The following is a 25,138-nucleotide window of genomic DNA, read 5'->3' as shown; positions in this document are numbered from 1 at the left end:
GGCACTGCTCAAACCCAGTGCCTACACTCTTTTAACATGCAATCCATTTAAACAGGTGGGTATTTACAGAAGTAGTTCAGCTCATGTGCTTCGCACAAGGGTCCGGTGGCAGGGTGGAACTGACACTCTTGGAGTTGCTAGCAGTTTCCTCACAATTATATTACACCGCCACCCCCATTAATCACTTCCCCGTGATTAACGTTATTTTCACTTACAGTACGTACTGAGAATTTTCTCTCTTTTTTATTTTAGAATGCATAATGGCAACAGCTGTTCAGACACGCTGCTGCAGGGTCCATGCACTCTCTAGCACAAGCAATCCTCAGAAATCCACGTGGCCAGTTTTTTTTTTTCTCTGCAATCCCACAGCTGAGAGTTATTACCCCTGGAAAACTGTGATTGACACAGCCAGAGGAGTCATCACAGTGTGGAATCTGAGATTTACAGTATGTGTTAGAAGGAAAAAGCTGAGTTTTTAAAAAGTTTCTATTTTTTATCCATCCACCTATGACTCGATGCCCCACCTGCTCATTCTGAAGTTGTGGCGGAGAAGGGGTGAAGGGCGGCCTGAGCCTATCCCAGCATGCATTGGGTGAAAGGCAGGAATACACCGAGGACAGGTTGCTGATCCATTGCAGGGCACACACCATTCACTCACACACTCACACCAGCAGGACACTTAGAGTCTCCAATCAGCCTATCGTAGGTACTGTGGGAGGAACAGGAGTACAGGGATACAGGGAGAACATGCAAACTACACACAGAAAGACCCCGGCCAGGATTCGATCCCATGACCTTCTGGCTGTGAGGTGATAGTAAGGCTATCAACTGCACTACTATGTTTTTTTAGTTTGTATTTCCTGTGTTGTTAAATCATTAACTTGCAAACTATGTACCGAGTTGGTAGCCTGGTAGAGAGATGCATTTTCACCAAACAGGGCCAGAATACAGGAACTGTCTCACTGTCTGTGTGCTTAATGCTGGGCGCTGAGGCATCATGACTTTCTGGATGCAGTTTTAATGTGGTTTTCCTTTTAACGTTCCTACATCAGATCCTAATCCTGTCCTGTCACCAAACTGACAGCACCGAAATTCACCCGTCAGTCATGGAACACGTGAAGCGCCAAGCAACTGCACCTAATAAAATTCAGACACAAACATATTCTGTGACCCCATTTGTCTAATCTCTTTCCAAGGCTTTAGTGAAACGATTATTATAAAAAGACAACAATGCAAGAATATAAACAAGTACATGCTTAGCTGATATATTGACTATACAGGTATGTTTTTTCAGAGAGAGATGCATCTCATTCTTAGTAAAATGGGAGACACTCTGTTGGGTGCATTTTTTGACAGTGAACATAAATTATTTGTAATGAAACCTTAATTAGTAATTATCCATCATTCATGAGAAATACCTTTTATAAATAGCAAGCATTCCATTTCTCCAGCATAGCTAATCTCTAATCTTTGTTGTCAGAAATGTGACATAGATCATTTTTTACATACAGAGTCAAAGACATATATCAAAAACTTGGCCACAAAATGATTAAATAAAAAATAGAAAAAATAAATAAAAATAGATACCCATCTTCCTGGACTGTGACACCCAATCTGCTAAGAAGTGGAGCACATGAAATCACCCCCATTCAGAGTGCACATGCTACGAGGCCTTGCTGGGTTTAATGAGTTCTCACAGTCATCCAAAAAATTGCGCCTGACTTTTCAAATTCACAGATAAATGCTTGAATGTTTGGCACGTAATATTTTCACGTCTTTTCGCTTTAAGCTGCGGTGTGAACGGGGTGGAGGGGGGTGGAGGGGGGGGTGGGGGGGGGGGTGGAGGGGGGTGGGAGCGGGGTTTCTAGGTGAATGATAAGAAGAGAAATCTCTTTAATGGAAGCCGAGCTCACTGTGCTCGACAGATCGAGCCTCTGTTTTTACGACCACCTTTAAATTCCTTGAGACGGAATCATTTAGCTAGGAGGGGGCGAAACATAAAATCGTTAGACACAGAGGTGCATGCCATCTACCCGGCTCTAAAAATGCCACCGAGGAGTCTTCATCACAAGCAGCTGTGTCCTGAACCCAGCGTTAAAAATACAGATTCACGCGAATACAGCCCACACCTGGATTTCTCCCTGACTAAAACTCTGCATTTCTCTAATACAACAGCACTGAACACAACGTGAGTGCGTTCCTGTAACACGGTCTGGTGATAAATCAGGCTTCTTAGCTGGACCTCCCCTCCCTACTGTGCCTGTGCTGAAAACCAGCAGGAAAGGTGAGCGGCTGCAGCCGTTCGGTATGATTCACGTGCGTCCTGCTGTATCCGACGCCATGCTTCTGCTTGAGTGGCGGGTGTTCCCCTGAGGGCTCAGGACACAATCTGAAGTTGTTTTGTTTTTATTGCTTGTTTAATTTTTTCTGTTTTCAAGTATTGCACTATGGCCCCAGGGGCACTATATTTTGTTCTACTCTTTGCATAACCTGTAAGGAGAAGGAATGACAATAAACTAACTATCTATCTAAGTCCCTTCTGGGCAACTGGAGCCAGAACATTCTAGGACTGCACACAATTTCCGGATTGCACCCGTTGAAATTATTATTATTATTATTATTTTGGAAGCGACAAATTAGTGAGGATGACACTAGTGCAAAGAGACAAAAACACACACAATGACACAACGACAGCACACACACTGATGCATTTTTTTTTTTTTTTTTTTTTGCCTTTTTTTCAGTCCATGTTGATTCTCTGTTAACTTTTTTTTTCCATCCACAGTGACCTTCCATGGAAGATGAACAATAAACACGGAGAGGAATGCTGAGGCTGTTTACAGTGGGACGACCGTAGCTCAAACTGACGCACTGTAACATTTAACGATGCAGAAGACCTCACAACCACCAAACAGACATCACTGAACCTGTAAATCTAAGAGCCCGAACGCATGTGTAGACCCTCGGTTGGCCCAGTACAACATATACTTATGCATATTATTTTCAGACGGAAGTAAGTTCCCCCTAAGGGTATATTTTACGACTGACAGGTCCTTGAAGTAAGAGCAAGGGTTGGGATCCATGACAAAATGAGGGACGTATATAAAATGTACATTTCCAAGCTGTTTTCATGAGTTTCATTTGTACGGTTTCTTTTTTTTTTTAAACGAATCAGAATTAAATTTTATTAATCGCTTATTATGACAGACCTTAACCAGATCTCAAGACTGGATTTATTAAATTAACTCACTCTCTTCAGCATCACTGTTTGGTCAGCAAAGACATGTTCACCACAATGAACTTTCAAAATGCCCAAATCTTTATAAACATACAAATGCATAAATGATTTAAGAAATACAATAGTGTCCAAGTGTGTTCAAAACTGAATAACATACAAGTTGCATCACTGTTTATGAGAGCAATTTAGAGGAAACTAGAAGATTAGAAGCAGCTTATTCAGCTTTTTCTATTACCCATTAATGAGGCCCTATTCTGTTCTTTTGTTCTTATTCTGCCTTCTGGGGGGGGGGGGGGTATTTAATTTTCCACATCTAAAGTGGTAAAGAAATTCAAACGTTAGCTTTGATTTAGGTTCAGCTGAACAGACAGTGACAGCTTGACCATGCACAGCGCAGGCTCAAATCCAATGTCTATTTGGGGACCGAACCAACAGAACACATCAGTGTAATGAAATAAACAGTTAATTTATTTCATGTTTCATCAAAAACTAATAATAATACTGACGGGCGCTGAAAATATAACACAGATTTGTGGAATTTAGTCTAATTTTTAAAGTATACAGATCTGATTGCCCAACTGGCACTGCAAGTGTTATGTCCACATAGATATAAAACACCGTTTCTGCTTTCATTAAGTAAAGAACGGTACCCCTGCACCAAAGGTATTCAGAAGCAGACTAATTGAGGCCACGGGGTCAGTGGCAAGTCCAGGATCTGCTCCAGTGGACCTCAATTAAGCACCTCCTGTAAAGATACACTCTGCCTGTCTGCTTTAAATATGCAAAGAAGTCTGGGACCTGAACAGAAAAAGTAGAAGAAATGGATCCCTGAATTTATATACTGATAATCCATAGCATGAATATATTACGCAGTGTAGGACATAGTTCAGTTTGTTTACCAATCTTCCTGTGCCTGTGCATCAAGAACCTCTTCACCACATAGCGGTTCAAAGTATTTTGTCCTTCACTTGGAGCAACATTTAATAAGTCTTAATGAACAAAAAAAAAAAGAAAATCAGTAGAAGATGAAGTAAACGTGGGTAAAACTTGAGAAAAGTAAGTCTTGAATTACAGCCACAAAGTTCAGAAGCAAAATAATGCACGACTGCACTTCACTTCCCTGATAAGTCTCCACTGCAGGAATATACTTTTGTGACTAATGTTACAGGTTTGCTGACAGAAACCTTTTGGGGCCTTCTCTGTTATAAACAGATAAATTTAAAATGAGATAAATCTTAATTCATAAACAGGGATTACGCATCAGTATATTACTGTACTTATTCATTCTGAAATATAATTATATATATATAATTATAAAACACATTGCCTCACATTCATCTGTGTTCACTGGTAAAATTTTTACTATAATGTTATTTATTCTGCAAGTGGAAAGCAGTTTGCTATGTCACACATACTATATTGAAATACATTCAAAACCCCCAAAAAATGTTATAATGCTTATAGAGACAAACTGCTGATTAGAGTTTTGTAAATACATCAATCACAGCTGATTCCCATCCGAGTTGAAGACCTTCCAACTTGTTGGGGGAATTTTGATTTCATGGCTGTCTATATGAAAAGAGATTACCTTTGGAACGATTTTGTTCAAAATGGATCCATAAAGAAATATACGAGTGGGTGAATGCGGAAGACAAATGACTGGGTGATGAAGAGGGGAGAGGGAGGAGGGAGAGTAGTAGGAATGTGTGGTGGCATTCAACACAGAGGAGAGGAAGACTGCAATCTATTGTCTCAGATAAGATAAGGGCTACCATAATAGACCATGCCATGGATCATCTCAGCTGTTCGACCAAAAAAAAAAGAAAGAAACTCCACGCATTTCTTACACTATCAACCAAAGAGCAAAGTAATACCTGCGCACAATAACAAATATGAAACTAGAGAGCAAAAAAATGTATTTACTGCTTCAAAGACTGACATCTACTGTAATGTCAAATGTTGTTAGTGGTTTTTCTTTTTTAGGTCATTGTGCTATGGTTGTTGTGATAAAGTATTCTTGCCGGAAGAAAACTAGTGCAGGTGTTTTTGTAGAATTATTTTATTTTGAGACGTGTTTTGGTGCATTCTGGGAATTAAAGGAGCAGTGGTGTCAAGCTGCATGTTGGTGCAGCGAGTTGTACGAAGAGTTTTGGGGAAAAAAAATTTTAAATGAAGCAAATATTGAGCGATGCTTGTTAAGGAGCTGTGATGTAGGAAATAATCAGATGGAGGGAGAACTGATAGATCTAACAGCAGACAAAAGCACATTATTAAAAAAGAGCTCCTGCAGTGCTGGCACTGTAAGGGGTCCAATACCACCCCCCCAAAGTGAATTATAAATTACTCACTGAAACCATGAAAGGCAGCAAAATGCCAGCATAACGGAAAGCCATAAGGGCTCACTGTTTAGTGCAAGAATGCCTTCTGAGAAGCTGGTGTGTGTGTATGTGTGTGTGTGTGTGCACGCACATGTGCGTATCATATGTGGGTGTGTGTGTGTACGTGTGTTTGTATGTGATTGTGTGGGTTCCTGCAGGCGTCCAGGTGCGCGTATGTAAGAGAGTTTCGTTTTGTGGTGTTATTTTGCGTTAAATCCATCGGGACCAATTACTGGGCAGAACCAGCACAGCACAGCCACGCTCAGCACATGTAAGAACCAGCACAGCCAGGCTCAGCACATGTAAGAACCAGCACAGCCAGGCTCAGCACATGTAAGAACCAGCACAGCCACGCTCAGCACATGTAAGAACCAGCACAGCCACGCTCAGCACATGTAAGAACCAGCACAGCACAGTCACGCTCAGCACATGTAAGAACCAGCACAGCCAGGCTCAGCACATGTAAGAACCAGCACAGCCATGCTCAGCACATGCAAGAACCAGCACAGCACAGCCACGCTCAGCACATGTAAGAACCAGCACAGCCATGCTCAGCACATGCAAGAAGCAGCACAGCCACGCTCAGCACATGTAAGAACCAGCACAGCCAGGCTCAGCACATGTAAGAACCAGCACAGCCACGCTCAGCACATGTGAGAAGCAGCACAGCACAGCCATGCTCAGCACATGCAAGAACCAGCACAGCCATGCTCAGCACATGCAAGAAGCAGCACAGCCACGCTCAGCACATGTAAGAACCAGCACAGCCACGCTCAGCACATGCAAGAAGCAGCACAGCCACGCTCAGCACATGTAAGAACCAGCACAGCCAGGCTCAGCACATGTAAGAACCAGCACAGCCATGCTCAGCACATGCAAGAACCAGCACAGCACAGCCAGGCTCAGCACATGTAAGAACCAGCACAGCCAGGCTCAGCACATGTAAGAACCAGCACAGCCACGCTCAGCACATGCAAGAAGCAGCACAGCCACGCTCAGCACATGTAAGAACCAGCACAGCCAGGCTCAGCACATGTAAGAACCAGCACAGCCATGCTCAGCACATGCAAGAACCAGCACAGCACAGCCACGCTCAGCACATGTAAGAACCAGCACAGCCATGCTCAGCACATGCAAGAAGCAGCACAGCCACGCTCAGCACATGTAAGAACCAGCACAGCCAGGCTCAGCACATGTAAGAACCAGCACAGCCACGCTCAGCACATGTGAGAAGCAGCACAGCACAGCCATGCTCAGCACATGCAAGAACCAGCACAGCCATGCTCAGCACATGCAAGAAGCAGCACAGCCACGCTCAGCACATGTAAGAACCAGCACAGCCATGCTCAGCACATGTAAGAACCAGCACAGCCACGCTCAGCACATGCAAGAGGAAGCTGCTCAGAGTGGCGTGTGCGCTGTGGGAGGTGTGTGGAGTACAGCGCACACGCGTGGGACCAGAGCACACGGCCCGCAGGCAGCAGCAGCCACACACACACACACAGGGACACACACACCCCCACACACACGCACACACACAGGGACACACACACGCACACACACGCACACACACACACACACACACACCCCCACACAGACACACACACAGGGACACAGGGACACACACACTCACACACACACAGGGGCACTCACACGCGCACACACACACCCCCACACACTCACACATATACACAGGGGCACTCACGCACACACACACGCACACCCCCACACACACACATATATACACAGGGGCACTCACGCACACACACACGCACACCCCCACACACACACATATATACACAGGGGCACTCACGCACACACACACACACAGCAACATCTCCAGCAGTCAAAGACTTATAACCTCCCGCCTGAATTATCCTCCACCCTGGGGCTACCCCAACTTCCTATACTGCGGCATTCTGGGAATGTTTTTTCCAGGAAGTGTGAGCTAAAAGAGAAACATCATGAGGAATGTGGAGTTAAGTCCTGCGTTTGCGTGCCCCAATCCCTGTAAGGGGGGGAGAAACAGTGTCTGTGGGAGGCCCCCAGCATGCGTGCCTGTGAGGTGACAGAGACAGTCCTCCACTGTTCGCTGCCGATCACTGTGTCAGCAAGCAAAAGGAACACACCTGCTGTGTGTGTGTGTGTGTGTGTGTGTGTGTGTGTGCTTGTCTACCTACCAAAGAGGAGACCTAGAAACTTAGCGGGGACATTTTCAAGGTCCTCACTTGGCAAAGGCTTTAAATCATGTTTAAATGATGAGTAGACCCCCCCAGTGAAATTCTATTTAAATAACAGGAGACCGGGTGTGTGTGTGTGTGTGCGCGTGAGTGTGTGTGTGTGTGTGTGTGTGTGTGAGTGTGTGTCTGTGTGTGTGTGTGTGTGTGTGTGATGGACTCTGAGGCCCTTTACCTACATTTAAGCCCCTCTGGAACACGGACTGGCCCATGACGCTCGCCAGCATCCGGATAAGGGAGGCACCCTGGGAACAAAACAAAAAAACCATAGATCAGGTGAGAAAAAGACTGAGACGGAGGGAAATAAAAGAAAAGAGAAAAGTTGCAGTGACTGCAGGTCTCAGTAAACCATCGATCAGTTTTTGTTGGATCAAATTACATTTATAATGACCCAATTTATTGTGGATTTATTTGTTTATTTCTGTGAACAATTTTTATTGAACTATTTTCAAGATTCACAGCAATTGCATGGGGGGACTTAAAACTTAGCTTTTAAAAATACTGTTAACAAAGAAATGCACAGCGTCCTGAATTTTCATTTCAATTGTTAATGCAGATAATGTATTTTTACTGCTATCTTTTACCATTATACGGTGCATTACAATCAGTGACAGCTGCTGAGCTGAAAATTGAGGAGGCAGAAAACTTCCCCTTAAACTGCCCATTGGTCCCGACCATTGTCCAATCATTTTCCTTTATTAACAATAACAGCTATTAATTAACAAAATACTTAGTACCATAAGATATAGCCAGTTTTCCACAATTAGTCCATTAGGTGAGTAATAACATTATTTTTATTTGTATCACAATATTTTATACATTCTAATAAACTTCATTGTGATAACATGTTCGTTGTCTACACTCACACCTGGATAGTATTCATAGGAAAGATCTGCAATGCACAGGTTTTGTAATTTAAATGACCCGGAAGCAAAACGTGATGTGTTACACGTGCTAATACGCCAGGTTCAGGACCTGATACGCAACAGTGACAGCAAACTCAAACGCAAATTAGCAATGTTTCATTTACAGTAGAACTCCATTAACAGAGACATGATCAGGCATGAAAACAAACACATCGACGCCGCGCGTGAAGAATGAGGTAATGTTACATTCAGCTCAGATATCTCCATGTAGCTGGAGATAAAAGCATCCTGCTGCTAGATTCTGCTCCATCCCCGCCCCCGCCCCCTCCACACACACACACACACACACACACACAAACAAACATTTCAACTCTATTCAACTCTATCAGAGCACACACGGGTCCAACAGGGATCATGTGTAGGCAGTACACGTTGACTGAACATTTTACGGTGTATTTTTAAAATGTCCGCGCAAGAACATAATTTTAGTGTCACGTCAAATGAAATGTAAATTTTGACACTGTTAACGCTAAAAATCAAAATCCATTTCGGAATGCAAGAATTCCACATGTCCCCCACAGCCCTGTGCTAAGCAGATTGTACTGTAGCTGTCACACTCCCATTCCATCAAACTGGATGATGTCATTCAGGCAAAATGGAGTCAATATGCCACGCTCTGCCTGCTCATGGGTAAAATGGCCTCAGGTCCCAGAAGAGAGACGCAGCTGCAGCAAAAATACAAAAAGGTGAAAACCCAAAGCACAAAGTGGCATTGTCAGGAGTGCATGTGAATTTTGGGAGGTGTTAACTGTATGTCAAATTATCTTTTTTTTTTTTTCATGACGCTACTTGAAGTCTCAGTTGCGATAAACATCACACAATCACATTCAGACACATTCTTGTTTCTTAACAATGTACCAACAGTTTACCCTGACACACCCACAAATATTTTGGCTATGTCTATTTCTTAATTTAGATTTTTACACCTCATGCTGGTTTGCTTTGCTGGCATTGACTCTTATTTGGTCTACATTGACAGTCAACTGTAGACCTTTCGTTAGCTCTCTTGCGCATGAACTAATGATGCAACAGCACAGAGTTAGCCAAGATCCAGCTGAGCAGCCAAACTTCCAACTTTTGGTCCACCAAAATGGAGGGACTGTGTATAAAAATGGCTGCGATTCCTACATGCTTCACCCAATGCTTCTCATGTTTCATCTGTGAGTATCCGCAAATTAAAGCTGACAGCATGCACTTTAACTTTTAACTGCACTTTATCTTTTTTTTTTACATTTCAAATCCAGTGCGCTGAAGTACAGAGCCGCTGTAAAACAACAAAAATTGCATCACTGCCCAAATACTTACGCACTGCACTGTACAGAATATACAGGTGCTGGAAACATTCCTTTCGGATTTTGGTCCTTGCTGACTCCATAGCATCACGCAGTTCCAGCAGATGTTTTGCCCACACACTCATGCTGCAAATCTCCTGCTCTACCTCATCCCAAAGGTGCTCTATTGGATTGAGACCTTCGAGCAATGTGCGGGCCATCTGAGTAACCTGAAGTCACTGTCATGTTCGTGGAACCAGCCTGAGATGATGTGTGTGCTTTGTGACATGTCGCATTATCCTGCTGGAAGCATCCATTTGAAAAAAAGGGGTAGACTATGAGCATAAAGGGATGCACACGGTCAGCAGAACTACCTAGGCACGCTGTGGCATTAAAGCACGCATCATCATCTCAAGCTGGTTCCACGGACATGACAGTGACTTCAGTTTGCTCCAGTGGCCTGCAGCGTAATATAAACCCTCTTTTGCCAGTTTTGGAATGAATGCTGGGTTGTGTTTGTGCGTTCAAGTGTTCATCACTGACACCCCCCCCCCCCCGCGCGCCCGCCCCCCCGGTTAATCTGACAGAGTGCAGGCAACCATGTACTCTTTTCCGAAACCCATTATGTTTCCTTTCACTCGGCTGTCCATTGCATCGTACTGCATTACATGAATTCACAAATGTGCTTATGCGGAGAAACGTACTGCAGAGGAGAAGTAGATGCGCACTTGCCTTATCAATATGAATAATGGTGCCAGACTTCGCTATCAGCACTCCCTGGCAAATAACTAAAGATGCACCATCCCTGTGCAAGATAGCTGCTAATCAAGAGCAATCCATCCATCCACCATCTACACCCGCTTATTCCTGGTCAGGGTCGCGGGAGGTGCTGGAGCCTATCCCAGCATGCATTGGGCAAGAGGAAGGAATACACCCTGGACAAGTCCCAAGAAACCAAAATACAAATTCTAAATGCGATACTAGACCACAGACTCCATTACAAGCTCCAAAAGAAGAGAAACATAAAAACCATCAAAACATTATGGGAAAATATAAGAACACCATAAACTAAATTAGTACAAAAGGAGGGAGTGGTATGGAGTGGGGGTGGGGGTGAGGAACCGAGATGCAAGAGGGGGGGTCTTTAGTCTCTGTCAGAAGATATCCAGCGATTCTGCTGTCCCTGATAACTTTGGGAGGGTTGTTCCACCACTGTCGGCCCATTAAGGGTAGGCAATATGACTGGGGGAAGTGACTACACAGAGAGGAGAGAGCCAGCTGCTTAAAGCTTGCTGATGCAGAGAGATCTGGCTGGGCTGTAGGGTTGGAAGATTGATTGGACGTCCGGTTTAGCCGTTCTATTCAGTACCCTGTGGACCAGTGCCAAAATGTGCACTTTCTCTTCTGCACATTTTCCATTGATCCTCTATGAAATGGGCACTAGTAACGCTTGTGTAGGTATCACACAATATCACACAGTTTAACTGTAGATGTATGATTGACCAGAAGTACTGTAGTTACTGGTACACAGTTGACATTGCAGACCAGCCAGCTGAAACTCCTTCCTCCCTGGGAAATGCTACAACCAATCATGCGCAGGACTGACATGCTCCAGATTTGACAGCAGATCCTTAACAGAGCCTTAACAGACATCGGCCCTGCTACACTTGTGATTTCAGTTACTCAGCCAGTGACTCTTGGTTTAGGTTTTCAGAAATACACAAAGCTGCAACACTTTGAATCCGGATTTATGGAAATGTAAATAGCCAGGGAATTTCAAACAGGATCAGTGGTGTGCTTGCATAACAGATAGGCAACACCAGATCAAATAATTGTACTTTCCCCACAAGATGTTACGTCCTTCAGGAAAGGAATACGAATACCCTTCAATAAAACAGTACGCCAACTGTGATTTCTTTTTTTCATTTTTTGGTTTTTACTCATTTACTGAAGCACCACGGCTTATTTTATGAGAACACGGTACCCAGAGTGATTCGGGTTGGATGTGCCACGAATTTATAAACCGCCACTTTAAAGTCCACCGACTCGGTGTGCCCTTGGAATGCCCAACGTAACATCGTCCCCGGGGTTTACTCCCAAACGAGGCGCTTGCCCCGCGAACATCAAACCCATCTGAAGTGCCAATTAGGAGAGCTTGTTAAGCGGTCGTTGTCGGGGACGCGCCCGTTTGATAACAGTTTTCGGGGAGCAGCCCTTGGGGCCTTTTAACAGCCTGTTCACCGATAACGGCCTGACATCGCGGGCCCAGACCGGAGCGGCGGGGCTCACCTTTCTACACACGACCCAGTCCAACACCTGCTCTCACCTTTTTACACACGATCCAGTCCAACACCTGGTCTCACCTTTTTACACACGATCCAGTCCAGCACCCGCTCTCACCTTTTTATACACGATCCAGTCCAACACCCGCTCTCACCTTTTTATACACGACCCAGTCCAACACCCGCTCTCACCTTTTTATACACGATCCAGTCCAACACCAGGTCTCACCTTTTTACACACGATCCAGTCCAATACCAGGTCTCACCTTTTTATACACGACCCAGTCCAGCACCCGCTCTCACCTTTTTACACACGATCCAGTCCAACACCCGCTCTCACCTTCTTACACACGACCCAGTCAAATATCCGCTCTCACCTTTTTACACACGACCCAGTCCAACACACACTCTCACCTTTCTATACACGACCCAGTCCAACACCTGGTCTCACCTTTTTACACGCGATCCAGTCCAACATCAGGCCTCACCTTTTTATACACGACCCAGTCCACCACCTGGTCTCACCTTTTTACACACGACCCAGTCCACCACCTGGTCTCACCTTTTTACACACGACCCAGTCCAACACCCGCTCTCACCTTTTTATACGCGATCCAGTCCAACATCAGGTCTCACCTTTTTACACGCGATCCAGTCCACCACCTGGTCTCACCTTTTTATACACGACCCAGTCCAACACCCGCTCTCACCTTTTTATACATGACCCAGTCCAATACCTGGTCTCACCTTTTTATACGCGATCCAGTCGAACACCCGGTCGATGTCCGTGGCCTGGAAGACCTCCTGGGAGATGGGGTGGGAGCTGGCCAGCCCGTCCAGCAGCATCACCTCGTGAAGGACGTCCGTCAGGAAGCGCTGCTTCTCCTGCAGGGCAAGGAACCGGACAGGGGTCAGACACAGGGGTCAGGCACACAGCGACCGCGACAATGGGACCTCAACCAACCCAACAGGGGTCAGGCACAGGGGTCAGGCACCGAGCGACCGCGACAATGAGACCTCAACCAACCCAACAGGGGTCAGGCACCGAGTGACCGTGACAACGGGGCCTCAACCAACCCAACAGGAGCAAGCACCGAGTGACCATGACAATGGGGCCTCAACCAATCCAACAGGGGTCAGGCACAGGGGTCAGGAACAGGGGTCAGGTACCGAGTGACCGTAACAACGGGGCCTCAACCAACCCAACAGGGGTCAGGCACCGAGCGACCATGCCAATGAGGCCTCAACCAACCCAACAGGGGTCAGACACCGAGTGACCATGCCAATGAGGCCTCAACCAACCCAACAGCGGTCAGGCACTGAGCGACCGTGACAACGGGGCCTCAACCGCCATCAGGTACCATCTGCCAGCATGCAGGAGCAATGAGACGCGAGACACAGCAGTATGTGTATCACAATATTGCCATTTGAATGCTCTGGATTGTGATTATTTACCATAGCAGAATGTGGTTCAGTCTTGATTGTCATTGTGTTTTACATCACAGCATCATGTGCACAAACAATGCAACAAACCTCATAAAATATATATTTAAGGTTGACTATCAGTGAATAAAAATCTGAGCTGTATATATCAATGCTAGCCCAACTAGCATTTGAGACGACAGATGTCTAGACACAATACATGAAAACAAATTTTACATAAAATTGAGCAAGTATATTGAGTATAAAATGTACTCATAAATACGAAACGATCAGATGCGTGTGTGTGTGTGCGTGTGCGTGCGCACGTGTGTGTGCGTGTGCCAACCTTCCAAGCGCAGATCGGTGTACAGTGTAAATGAACAGATGATGGCAGACGGAGACTGAACGAACGGATAGCCCGTCTAGCTGAACGGACGAGCCGGTCCTCGGATCAGCAGGTCCCTGGGCTCCCAGGACACAGCTGCTGCACGACTATTGAAAATCTAATAACCGGTTTAGTTATGCCGTATATTAATACCTCACAGGTGCAATTACAATGGCGAGCGTCCCAGGGTTCCAGCAGCTGACCAATGAGATGCTGCCTACACGTAATGAAAGAGCCACTCTAGATCATATTCCCCATGTGCTACATTATGGATATTCTGCACAAGGCAGCATTTACCAATGCGATTCACAATAACAATTAATAATCTCAGCTCAAAGGATTAGAATACTTCACAATATCTTTAGAATAACAAACAGAGCTTATCCACTCATTTTCACATCAGATGAGATGGATGCTCTTTATATTCATTTCAAGAGCACGTGGGAAGACTTTTGCAAAAAGTGTATATGTATGAACACACACACATAAACACACAGACACACTCACACGTTTATGCAATGGGTTTGTGTTAATACTTGAAAGAATAAGCCGTACTGTCTATAAATATGGAAAATCCCTAATAACAGTTTAAAAAAAGTTTAAACTGCTAAAACTTGCACAAACAAAGCTATTAATTAGCTAGTAATAAGTGCTATATTATTTTATGTGCTTTGGGAAATGAACACAGAATGTTGGTTTGATACAGTACCTGGTTTGTAGCCTGTTTCTGACAGCAGCTGTTAACACTCAGTGTCAAAATAGAAATAGACATCAAGGTTGTAATTCGATATTTTGATGCCCTACAGACAATGCTATAGTTTTGAGATTTACCACCAGATGTGCTAATCATTATTTCCCATCAGCGAACACAGCCTTTACTGCTGTATGGGGGTGTTACACAAAAATGCGATTATCAACATTAAGGAGGCCATTTTTTGGATTCCAGAGAAGAGGCAGTGGGTCCCTTTTATAAAGATATTAATATGACTCTTTGATGGCGGGGAATGCCGTGCTTTGAATGAGTAAACTGATAGAGGCTCAGATCTCCCTCCCCCTGACGTGTGCCCCCCTCCCTCAGTGGTTTGCTCCTGCTCAAGCGGAGACAGGCGACTACTCTGTGCTGAGGTAACCGGAGGGTGAAAAGTTGAAATCGAACAGCGAGTTTAAAATACCAACATATAATAGTGTTGGCAAGTTCGAGCCTTTAAAATGAACCAGCACGTTCAAGTCAGCACATCAAAACGAACTGAACTGTTGAGTTTTTGACTCTTTCAAGTCATTTTCTCAGTGTGGTTTTGTTGTGTAAAACAAAACCGACACTTCCTTTGCCGCACATCTTTTCTCTCTGCCTGGTTCTGGTTTGAGTCGCTGACTCACAGCCCGCAGCAGAACGTAGGAGCCCAAGATGAGTCATTCCTCTATCAAACGGTACCAACTGATTCCTTGATTCATTCAGTTCACACACCGAGCTGAACATAATGAACAACGGCTGACTGCTCTTTATTAAAATTAATAGCCTAAGTAGATCATAATAGTGTTTTAATTAGTAAGACAATTAATATCTCCATAATCATCACCATTTGCTTTTGTGATCATATTGTATTCCTCATCATCATCATACTCGCAATCAGTTTCCAAGTTCCAGCGAGATACGAGACCTGACTGTGGATGACAGACTGGCCCTAGGTGCCCTGTAAGGCTCTGCCAATCACCTGAGGCTCGGCTGTCAAAGCTCTACAATCACAGTACTCTGTAAAAAAAAAAAAAAAAAAGTAAATAAATAAATAAAATGAAAAGATGGCTGTCTGCTTCGCTGCCTCCTCCCCACTCCTCCGAGGCTTCCCAGCGTCCCACACCCCAAACACAGCTGATCCCGCTCCACACAGATCCCACACAGCGCCTTCAGCACAGTAAACGGCTCATCTGATTAAAAAAAAAAAAAAAAAACGGATTGTTCTGTCCTGTCAGGGGAAAGAACAGATGTCTTTGGCATCTGGAGGAACACTATGGAAGAGGGAGTAAGTATAATGCCTGCATAATGATGTTTGATGTTTTTTTTTGTTTAGCTCTTTCTGGTTGTAGGGGGGTTGAAACCTCTATCCGGAGAGGCTTGCCAGGTACAGAGGGTGGGTGAAGGCAGGGGCTCGTGAAGGAAGACAAAAACCGAAACAAATTACCTGTTGTCACCTGGCAAACTTCTCCTTACATTACATTATAGGCATTTAGCGGACGCTCTTATCCAGAGCGACTTAAACAACATTTACACAGCATTCACACTGCATCCATTTACAGCTGGATACAGTATATACTGAAGCAACGCAGGTTAAGGGCCTTGCTCAACGGCAGTGCCCTACCCGGGAATCGAACCCGTGACCATTAGGTTACAAGACCAGCTCCTTACCCATTATACTACACCGCTGCCCCATTTCTCTTCTTTCATCTTCAGCGATGCACGCACTACTGCTAGTCATTACGAAAAAGCCAGAATGTCTGACGTCTCCTGTTTTTTTGTAACTCCCATGAAAAGCATAATTGAATAGGATCTATGAACCATTTTACATCCTACACATTTTCTTTACTGTGAGCAGATGTTAGGGATGCACTGGGGTGGCAGTAAAAATGTCTCATCGACTCAAGTAAGCAATATTAAACACTATAACCACAAAGCAAGACGAACCCGACTGCTGCTGCTACCACTATGAAGATACTGGTAGTGTATAAAATATATTTAAATGCATTTATGTATGTCTGTATGTTATGCAGGAAACCTATACAGATACCAATGTCCTTCCTGATTCTATACATAAAAATTGATTAGTGGCTTAAAATTCAGAAGAAAATAGTTCTCCTGCACAAAAACTTCTAATCGTTCATCGTTTACTCCTGTTCATGGTTGTGGGGGTATATCCCAGCATGCAGTAGGTGAAAGACAGGACTACACCCTGGACAGGTCAACAGTCCATCACAGGGCCTACACAACTATTCACTCACGCACTCGTACCTCAAGGAGTATTTAGACTCTCCACTTAACCAAACCTGCATGTCTTTGGACTGTGGGAGGAAAGCAAGAGTACCCAGAGGAAACCCACACGAACACAAGGAGAACATGCAAACTCCACACAGAAAGGCCCTTGCTTCTTGCTGTAAGAGTCTACTCACAAGGGTCAACAGTACTAGTACTCACTACACCACTGTGTCACCCTTGGAAACACATTCATCCCCTAATAAGTGGGTAGGTCTTTACTTCTCTAGAAATGAAATGCAATATCCTTGAATTGTTGGCAATTGGTTCACATTTTATGTCCATCCCAGATACAAAACACACTAAAGCAGAACACTGCAGCATACCCCCCCCCCAAAACATTGATACATTTATTAATAGTAGGTAGTGTTTTTTATTGCAAGAGAAACAACAGGCACGCAGCAGCTTCTGAGAGAACTGGCATATCCCGAAGTGCCATAAAACTGTTCTTCAGCTCTAAAACTGGCTGAATGTGGCTCTTTATTACCCTGCAGTGATGCAGATATTATTTAAAAAAAATAGTACAGGTGGACACAAATGAGTTATTCATTCGTAACCACTTTCCTTCCATTATTCAAAACAAACAGCCAACGAATGCACGCAAGTAAATTGATGAACGGAAATACTTTTGCAAGCAGCAATTTACGTTTAAACAATATTGCTTTCAGTAATCCAAGAGAAGGCTACAAGCTCCCACTGCCCCAATTACAGTGAAAATCAAAGTTTTTGTGTTTTTTGTTTTTTGCATCTTTTTTTTTTTTTAAATAAAAATAAATATATAGTCAATTTGCACCATTGCTGGTTCGGCTTTGCAGAACGTACAATGCTATTACAGACGCATGTAAAAGATATAGCATATATTTCAAATCAATTGTTAAAAAGAATGTGAGTGAATCTCTGGCTTATTGTGAATCCTTCTGTTAAGTAAAAAAAATCTATATGGTCTCAATTAAAGTGTACTGTTTTTAAATAACAAATATCAAAATATCAGGTAGGTTTCCTGGGCTTGATAGAACAATTATAAATGCTATAGCCTTAAAAATATATATGTGAGGTTGTACAGGGGAGGTGCCATTTTGTATTTAAAGAACTTGCTATATTGGGCAAAACAGTGTTTTCTTTCTGCAGAGAACAGAGTGTTCTGATTTACTTCAAACTCATTAATGGCCACACTTATTGGCAGCAACTACTGTTCATAAACATAGTGGCACTGCCCACTAAGGGATCTGGAAAAATATCCCCAAAAAAATGTGTATCGCTACAATATAAACCAAACAGAAATTTGCTGAAGATTACATATAAGTGCATTCTAAATGAAAAGGCAAACAAAATTAAAAGCTTGAACCTGAAACTTAAATTAAGTATAAGCTCACGGTAAATACATGACACCGTTACAGGGACACCGCTACCACTGCTGGTAATCCACAGCTACAGCAGGCAGCTAAACCACAGCTACAGTAAGTTACCGTACAATGACTGAGCACCTCACCACAATCCGCCAGCAAGGTGCACAGTGCAAACACGCTTGTCGGCGTGGAAGGACGCGATGTCCCCCGATGTCGCGTTGTTAATTATACAGCAAAGGATGATGGGAAGGAACTGCGAGAGCGTTTAAGTTGCGCGAGTCACGTAACCATAGGAACTAAACGAGCTCCGCTCGTATTGCCCCCATCTGGACCATATGTGCTCGCAGCAGGGCATTCAATGCAGGCCATATTTATTCTGTTTGACATCGAAAGACGTAAGGACTGCTGCTTTTCACATGAGCGGATATGCTTATTATTCATTATTACCTACCCCCCCCTCTTTTTTTTGTAGATGCCCTTGCCCAGGGTGACTTCCTTGGCTTACACATTACCTTCTACACAGAGCACAGGTCTTTTATATATTCAGTTTCACCTAGGAACCTAGGCAAGTTTTATATACTTGTTATTGTAAAGATTATCAGGACATTCAGCACTAGCAAATGCCCTTGGCTTATTCAAGACCGGGCTGAATTCAGCTTTAGCACATTACTCAAGGACCTAGTATTTATGCTATACAGTTATTCCATGGTTAAGTCCTGTCCCTCAATCACAACATCACTCTGTTGCCCCAACTGTCAACTCCGGTCAGTCCAAGTATGCGTTCGGAACTTTATGACATCACAGACAGAGAGAATAACGAAGCGGGCATCAGGTCAGACTTGCATGAGCCGCACAATGGAAAACAAAATGGCCTCCACTGCAGGGGCTGAGTGCGTTTATTATCAGTGGACTGGAATACATTATGCAGCAGGTGCTTTTATCCGGAGTGATTTAACAATGCAAGAGAACATAAGTGCGTCCACCTGAGTATATGTGATTGACAGTTTGAGATCTGGCCAACAACATTCTCAGACTAGCTAATGCATATGCAAAATCATTAAGGCACTAAATGCAATTATATAACCGAGAAACACAATACTAATTGTGAATGCATACGGTACATCTAAGACAAGCCATAAAAGACCATTGCAGTGTGTGTCCTCGGGTGTTCAAGAAGACCTCACAAGGGCTGAATCGTGTCTCTGGGGTGTCCTGAAGGAGAGGCATGTAACGGCTTCAGCAGTTTATTAGTCCAGATCACGACAACCATTATCCCACAATGCAGCAGAACCCTGGTAACCATGTGTTGTTTTGTCATGCTAATGTCCCCGGGATTCATTCATTTGTGTGGGATCAGATGAGGGCCATTGTGAAAACTACAGTCTTTGAAACATTTATCCAGGTGGTTGTTTTGGAAGAAGAAGAAGAAGAGGAGAAAGAAGAAAATAAGAAAAACAATAAATAAATTAAATAAAATAAATACATCTGAAACTATCATGTGCTCTCCAGAACTGGTAAAAATGAGCTGAAAAGGATATGAAATAATAGATGTCGTTTTTTGTTTTTGTTCATCAACTTGATCTTACACTCACAACAAAAGTATATAATCCTCACATTTCTGAGCACAGAAAATATTTGACAAACAAAGTGAATTTTATCCATATTTTTTCACTCATATTAATTGAGGGTGCCAGCAACACTGACTTATTCAATGTGTTAATTCAGGCTGAGCAAAGCTTTGTGTACTGCAGCTTAATACATTCCTGACGTGTCAGAGCACTGGGTAATATATGGATAATACTTTCCCATAGGATACCTTTAAGAGCAATCGCCATGGATATCCTGCGATGCATCCATAATGTCCTCTTCGCCTGAATAATTTGTGATGGGGAGCGATTATTTCACCAGGCACATTTAACCCTGATTAATGCAGCGTGCTGTTAAATGGAAATAGTTTAGAGGCTGCTTATTGCTTCCCGATTTTGATTATTATTGTCATACGGGCCTCTCACTGAATCCGTCATTCAGCGAGGCTCCAGGGGACGCGGGGGGGGGGGGGTGGGGGTAACGGATCTGGGACTCTGGAGGGGGGTGGAAGGGGCCTTCCGGCAGTCCAATTTCCCCCGCTGACGGGGAGGCCCCCGCCGTGCCCCAGTGAGGGATGGGTCTGGGCCGGGACCGTGGGGAGCTCGGCGAATCCATTCCGTGCTCGGCGTGTTCCCCCAGCTCTCCATTACCCCCTCTATCAGGGGCGAGAATGCGCAGCGGGACGGGGGCCCCGGCTGATATATATGACCATTACAGGACCGCGAAAGACTTGTGAAAGATCACCCCTGCTCCGCGGCGAGATTCGATTGGACGAGAGCGCCGAGACGAGACCGGGGGATGCCTGCGTGTCTCGCCCTGAGAAAGCACTGCGCACTGATGATGCACTGCATGTACAGCTATTCAGTCTGATGACGTGACTGTCTAACACAACCGACCCAAAAATACTTTATTGACCGAGCCTCCAGCTGGCATTTTCTCCTAAAGCGTCATAAAATGCCATTTCCCCGATCTTTGAACTTTGAACAGTACATTATTTTTGTTCCTGTTGTTAAGTTATTTAATTGCATCGATTATGATGCTAAACTGGTGAAGTCATACAGAGACAGAAACGCAAAGGGGCTCGAGAATCAGCACGTATCATTTTGTGGGGTTCCCATTCAACTTTGTGGTAATCCGCACAAATTTTATCACAGAAATGTATACTTCAGTTTGTGACAAAACTAAAAAACTTTTTTCTTTATTTTCCCTGGAGTAACAGTACTGGTTGAAAGGAAAATCTGAATTAATCAGCTGGGACTAAAATATTATAAAATACTATCATTTAAACCTTACGAGGGCTTTAATTGTTAATTGTTTAAAAAAAAAAAGTGTAATAAGCCATGTGTTTGATTATGTATTTAATTGTAAGATATATGTTTACAGTATCTACAGTGGATTTTATGAAGCCTGAACATGGTTTTAAACGAAGACAGCTGCACACAGCCTAATGTGTAGCATCTATTCCGGAGGACCCATCCAATCAGAGCGCCTTGCTCTCACCGTTCAGCACTGATTTGTATAATTTAAATTACTGTTTGTCTCTGATTTAAACAGTCAGCTGAACAGCCCGCTGGTTCCGCCAATTTGGACTTATTAATGCAGAACAAACGAACGGCAATAATGGAGCAATGGATAATTAATACCACTTCGGATCCGAGGCTCCGACCGAAGAGAAACACTCACCATGTTCCACTTGGGGAAGAGAAAGTCGGTCCCCACGTACTCAAAGAAATGGGCGAACCCCTCCTTCAGCCAGACGTCCTCCCACCACACTGGGGTTACCAGGTCCCCGAACCACTGCGGGACAAACAAAGAGAGATGCGTTATATTTCCTGAACCCTAGCGCTGTACCCAAATTGACTACAGGTGTACGTTACATTACAGGCATTTAGTAGACTTACACGTTTTACATAGCATTTACGTCACTGCATACATTTATACAGCTGGATATATACTGAAGCGATGCAGGTTAAGTACTGTACCTTGCTCAAGGGTACACAATGGCAGTGTCCTACCCAGGAATCAAACCTCTGACCTTTCAGTTACAAGCCCAGTTCCTTACCCACTAAACCCAACTCTGGTTTCAGGGAATCCATCACATTTTACAGAGAGATTTAAATGGCTTGTATCTGAAATATCATTTCGATCCACGCATAATCTGAACCAGCGGCGTTGCTTGTTGGAGGGCCTGTTTTTCGACTGCCAATTCTCAGCACCGTTCCTTCAGCAATCTGCTGAAGGCCCATGTCCTGACCAAGTGAAGCAACGAACAGACAAGGAAATGTTTTACAGTGCCTAACGCCAGTAAAATGCAGTCGCGGCTAATCTGTCTCACGCACGAGGCAGCTTCGGGGCATTCGCAAAAACAACATCATTAGAACACAATTAATACAGAAAAGCGATCCCTCTTCATAAACTTTGACACCTTTTGATAAAGACCTGCGAGTTTTCCCTGTTGTGCCAGCCTGGCAGTGCTCATTATCGGTGGAAGCTGTATCAGTCTCTGCAAGGCTATTTTCCTACCCAGGACATTAGGGGATCAGCTACGAACTCACGGTTGTTTGCCTGGCAAGAGCAAACATCTACCCGTCCACTCAAAGGCATTTTTTAGCACAAAGGGATTTATTTATCACTCAGGATGCATGGATGGGAATGTAAAGAGGTGCTAGAACTCACATAGCAAACACAGCCCAACCAAACTAAGATCTGCACTGTAACAAACCTCCCCGAATTCAGATGTCAAGTTTTTCATAGTAAATTTACTCTAATTATTCATATGTGCACCTCCCACCATCAGTTTTTTAAGTGTAAATATACATTGCAGAGTGCCGCTCTCCTGGAAACGTTCTCCCCCAAAAACAGCAGATTTCACATGGACTCCAACACAAAGGAAGGATTTTGATTTGATGAACAGAAAATAATTCTGTTTATCAAATCACCATAAAACAATCATTTAAAACACTAACAGAAAAAAACAGTTAAATGAAGGACCAGATACTGCGAATGGGCATACACACAAAAACCTATTTTCTAACAAAACAAGGTTACACAGAAAACTTATTTGATTTTGCCAAATAAGATTCCTTTTTTGATAACACCTTAACACCACACATAGCTTTTTTTCCCCAGAAATGGAGGGAGATGAGCAGCCTGTTGTAATGTCTGGATTCTTTGTCACTGTCTGCGAGATTCCCCTTCCATCCATCAGGAGCATGTCACAGCTACCTGGAGAGCCTGCGCTTTCAAAAGCCTCATTTAATATTTATCACAAAGAAAGCAGTGTCAGGTGGCCTCATTCTGCAGAGAACAGGGATCTTAATATCCCCTGAATCATTTCCTGCAAGACACCAGATGTTTTCTGTGAATGGCTCGCACCCAAGGCGGACTTCCCTGACAACAATGGCGGGTACAGCATGACTGGGACATTCATGATGACTTTATTCCAATTCAAGAAAAAACATGTAACTTTTCATGGTTTCAGGGTAACATGGATTTAGATGGAGCGATGTAATAAATCCATTAGCAGGTGTTGGGATAGGATTATGGAATAACACTTTTTAAATTTTATTTGGCACGCTATGTTCGGTCAATGACGTATGAGGAGCAGTCTTTTTCCTGGGGGTTAAAGGGCAACTCGTGAGAAAGGAGAGGGGTGGCGTAGAGAACCGTACTTGCCACCCAAACAATTGTGGAGCGTTATTTCGAGAAGTCATCACGAGGCCCAGTTCTCCTTTTTTTTGTACACAATCTTTAATGGAGTAGCACAGGGATCATCAGCTCTGGCCCTCAAATCCAAATCCAGCCCTGGTCTTCTTTTCTCCCGGGTGATTAGTGCTACTGATTGGCCAGACTGTCTTCACACCTGACTCCCAGGCAAAGGGAGGGTGGAAAACCAGCAGTTCTCGGCCCTTGAGGACCGTGAGTTGCTGATCCCCGGAGTAGCGGGTATGACACACAGGCATGTATTTTGGACGTTCTTCGGACGCCGGAAGATGGCTAGCTACCGCACAGGCTTCACTCCGGGCCTAAAGACCGTCGCTACCATGGGAAACTACCTGAGGAAGGACACCTCAGACTGGGTAAGCCTAACCCTAGCCCCTCCTGCATGTGGGTTTGACACATCAATCACATTTGTGCTTTGCAAAAGAAAACAAGACCAGGTCAAAACCTAGTATATGGCTGGACCTCTCCGGCCAACCAATGGTGTGACTTCATAACTCAGCCAAACAATGGTGTAACCTCATCACTCACTCAGTCACAGACATTTGTGTTTGTAGGGCTGGCCCCGCTGTTGCGGTCCAGCCAAAAAATGTATTTCAATATCATGTTGCGATTTGGTCAGGCGCTCGATAAATTCGCAAACTCTTCAAAATAACTCCTCTGCAAAGGACAATTTGGAGATAAAACGAGAGGGCCCAAAATTACCCTGAATATCTCTCGTATGAATCGACGGGTAAGTGATGTGTAGTCACCCTGCTGACCTGGAAAATTACGGAGAGGGAAAGATTTAAGGCACTGACAGACAGGCAAATTAAATACCTCTGTGGGACTTCGTCAAAATGGGAGTTTTTTTTTTTTTTCCAGTCCACAGGCACGGCTGTAATTGCTGTACTACTGACTAAGATTACAGGCAGCTTGAATTCCATAATCATGACATAAGGACCTTTCTGCAGTTAAACTCCAGTATCCACCCACACTGGTTTCCCTGTGCAAGAGAGGAGAGTTACAGCACTATGGGGGGGGGGAGGGGGAGAGAGTTTAATGTGAATCACTAAAATTTATCCTGCTGATAAGGAATAAGAGGGTGCTTCGGGTGATTCTCCGGGAAAAAAAATGCCTGGTTTGATTCCACATGTACTTATAAAACTGTCTACAGGATGTTTGCTCAGAGTGGCCAACTAAGCATATCCCATTGATTATTATTTCACACCCCCCAATGATATTGATACTGTTTTTTTTTTGTTTGTTTCCAGGGAATGGAAAATTTTGATGCCTCATTTGACATGGACTTAATACTCCCAAGTCCTTCTGAAATACGTCGCTT

The 25,138-nt window shown here is 44.0% G+C and overlaps 1 protein-coding gene across 1 annotated transcript in view; it reads right to left on the bottom strand.

The window, feature by feature from the left end:
- Positions 1–25,138, bottom strand: part of LOC118231096 (thyrotropin-releasing hormone-degrading ectoenzyme-like) — a 107,300-nt gene that overhangs the window by 36,238 nt on the left and 45,924 nt on the right. Inside the window, exons 5-7 of the mRNA XM_035424578.1 lie at positions 21,778–21,891; positions 13,080–13,217; positions 8,033–8,098 (exon numbers count right to left, since the gene is read on the bottom strand). Of these exons, the coding sequence (XP_035280469.1) occupies positions 8,033–8,098; positions 13,080–13,217; positions 21,778–21,891 (318 nt within the window). The remainder of the gene's footprint in view (positions 1–8,032; positions 8,099–13,079; positions 13,218–21,777; positions 21,892–25,138) is intronic.

Source organism: Anguilla anguilla, chromosome 7, assembly GCF_013347855.1.
Source record: "Anguilla anguilla isolate fAngAng1 chromosome 7, fAngAng1.pri, whole genome shotgun sequence".
Classification (NCBI taxonomy): domain Eukaryota; kingdom Metazoa; phylum Chordata; class Actinopteri; order Anguilliformes; family Anguillidae; genus Anguilla; species Anguilla anguilla.
The sequence above is the reverse complement of the archived record's forward strand: the minus strand, read 5'-3'. Positions and strand labels throughout refer to the sequence as shown.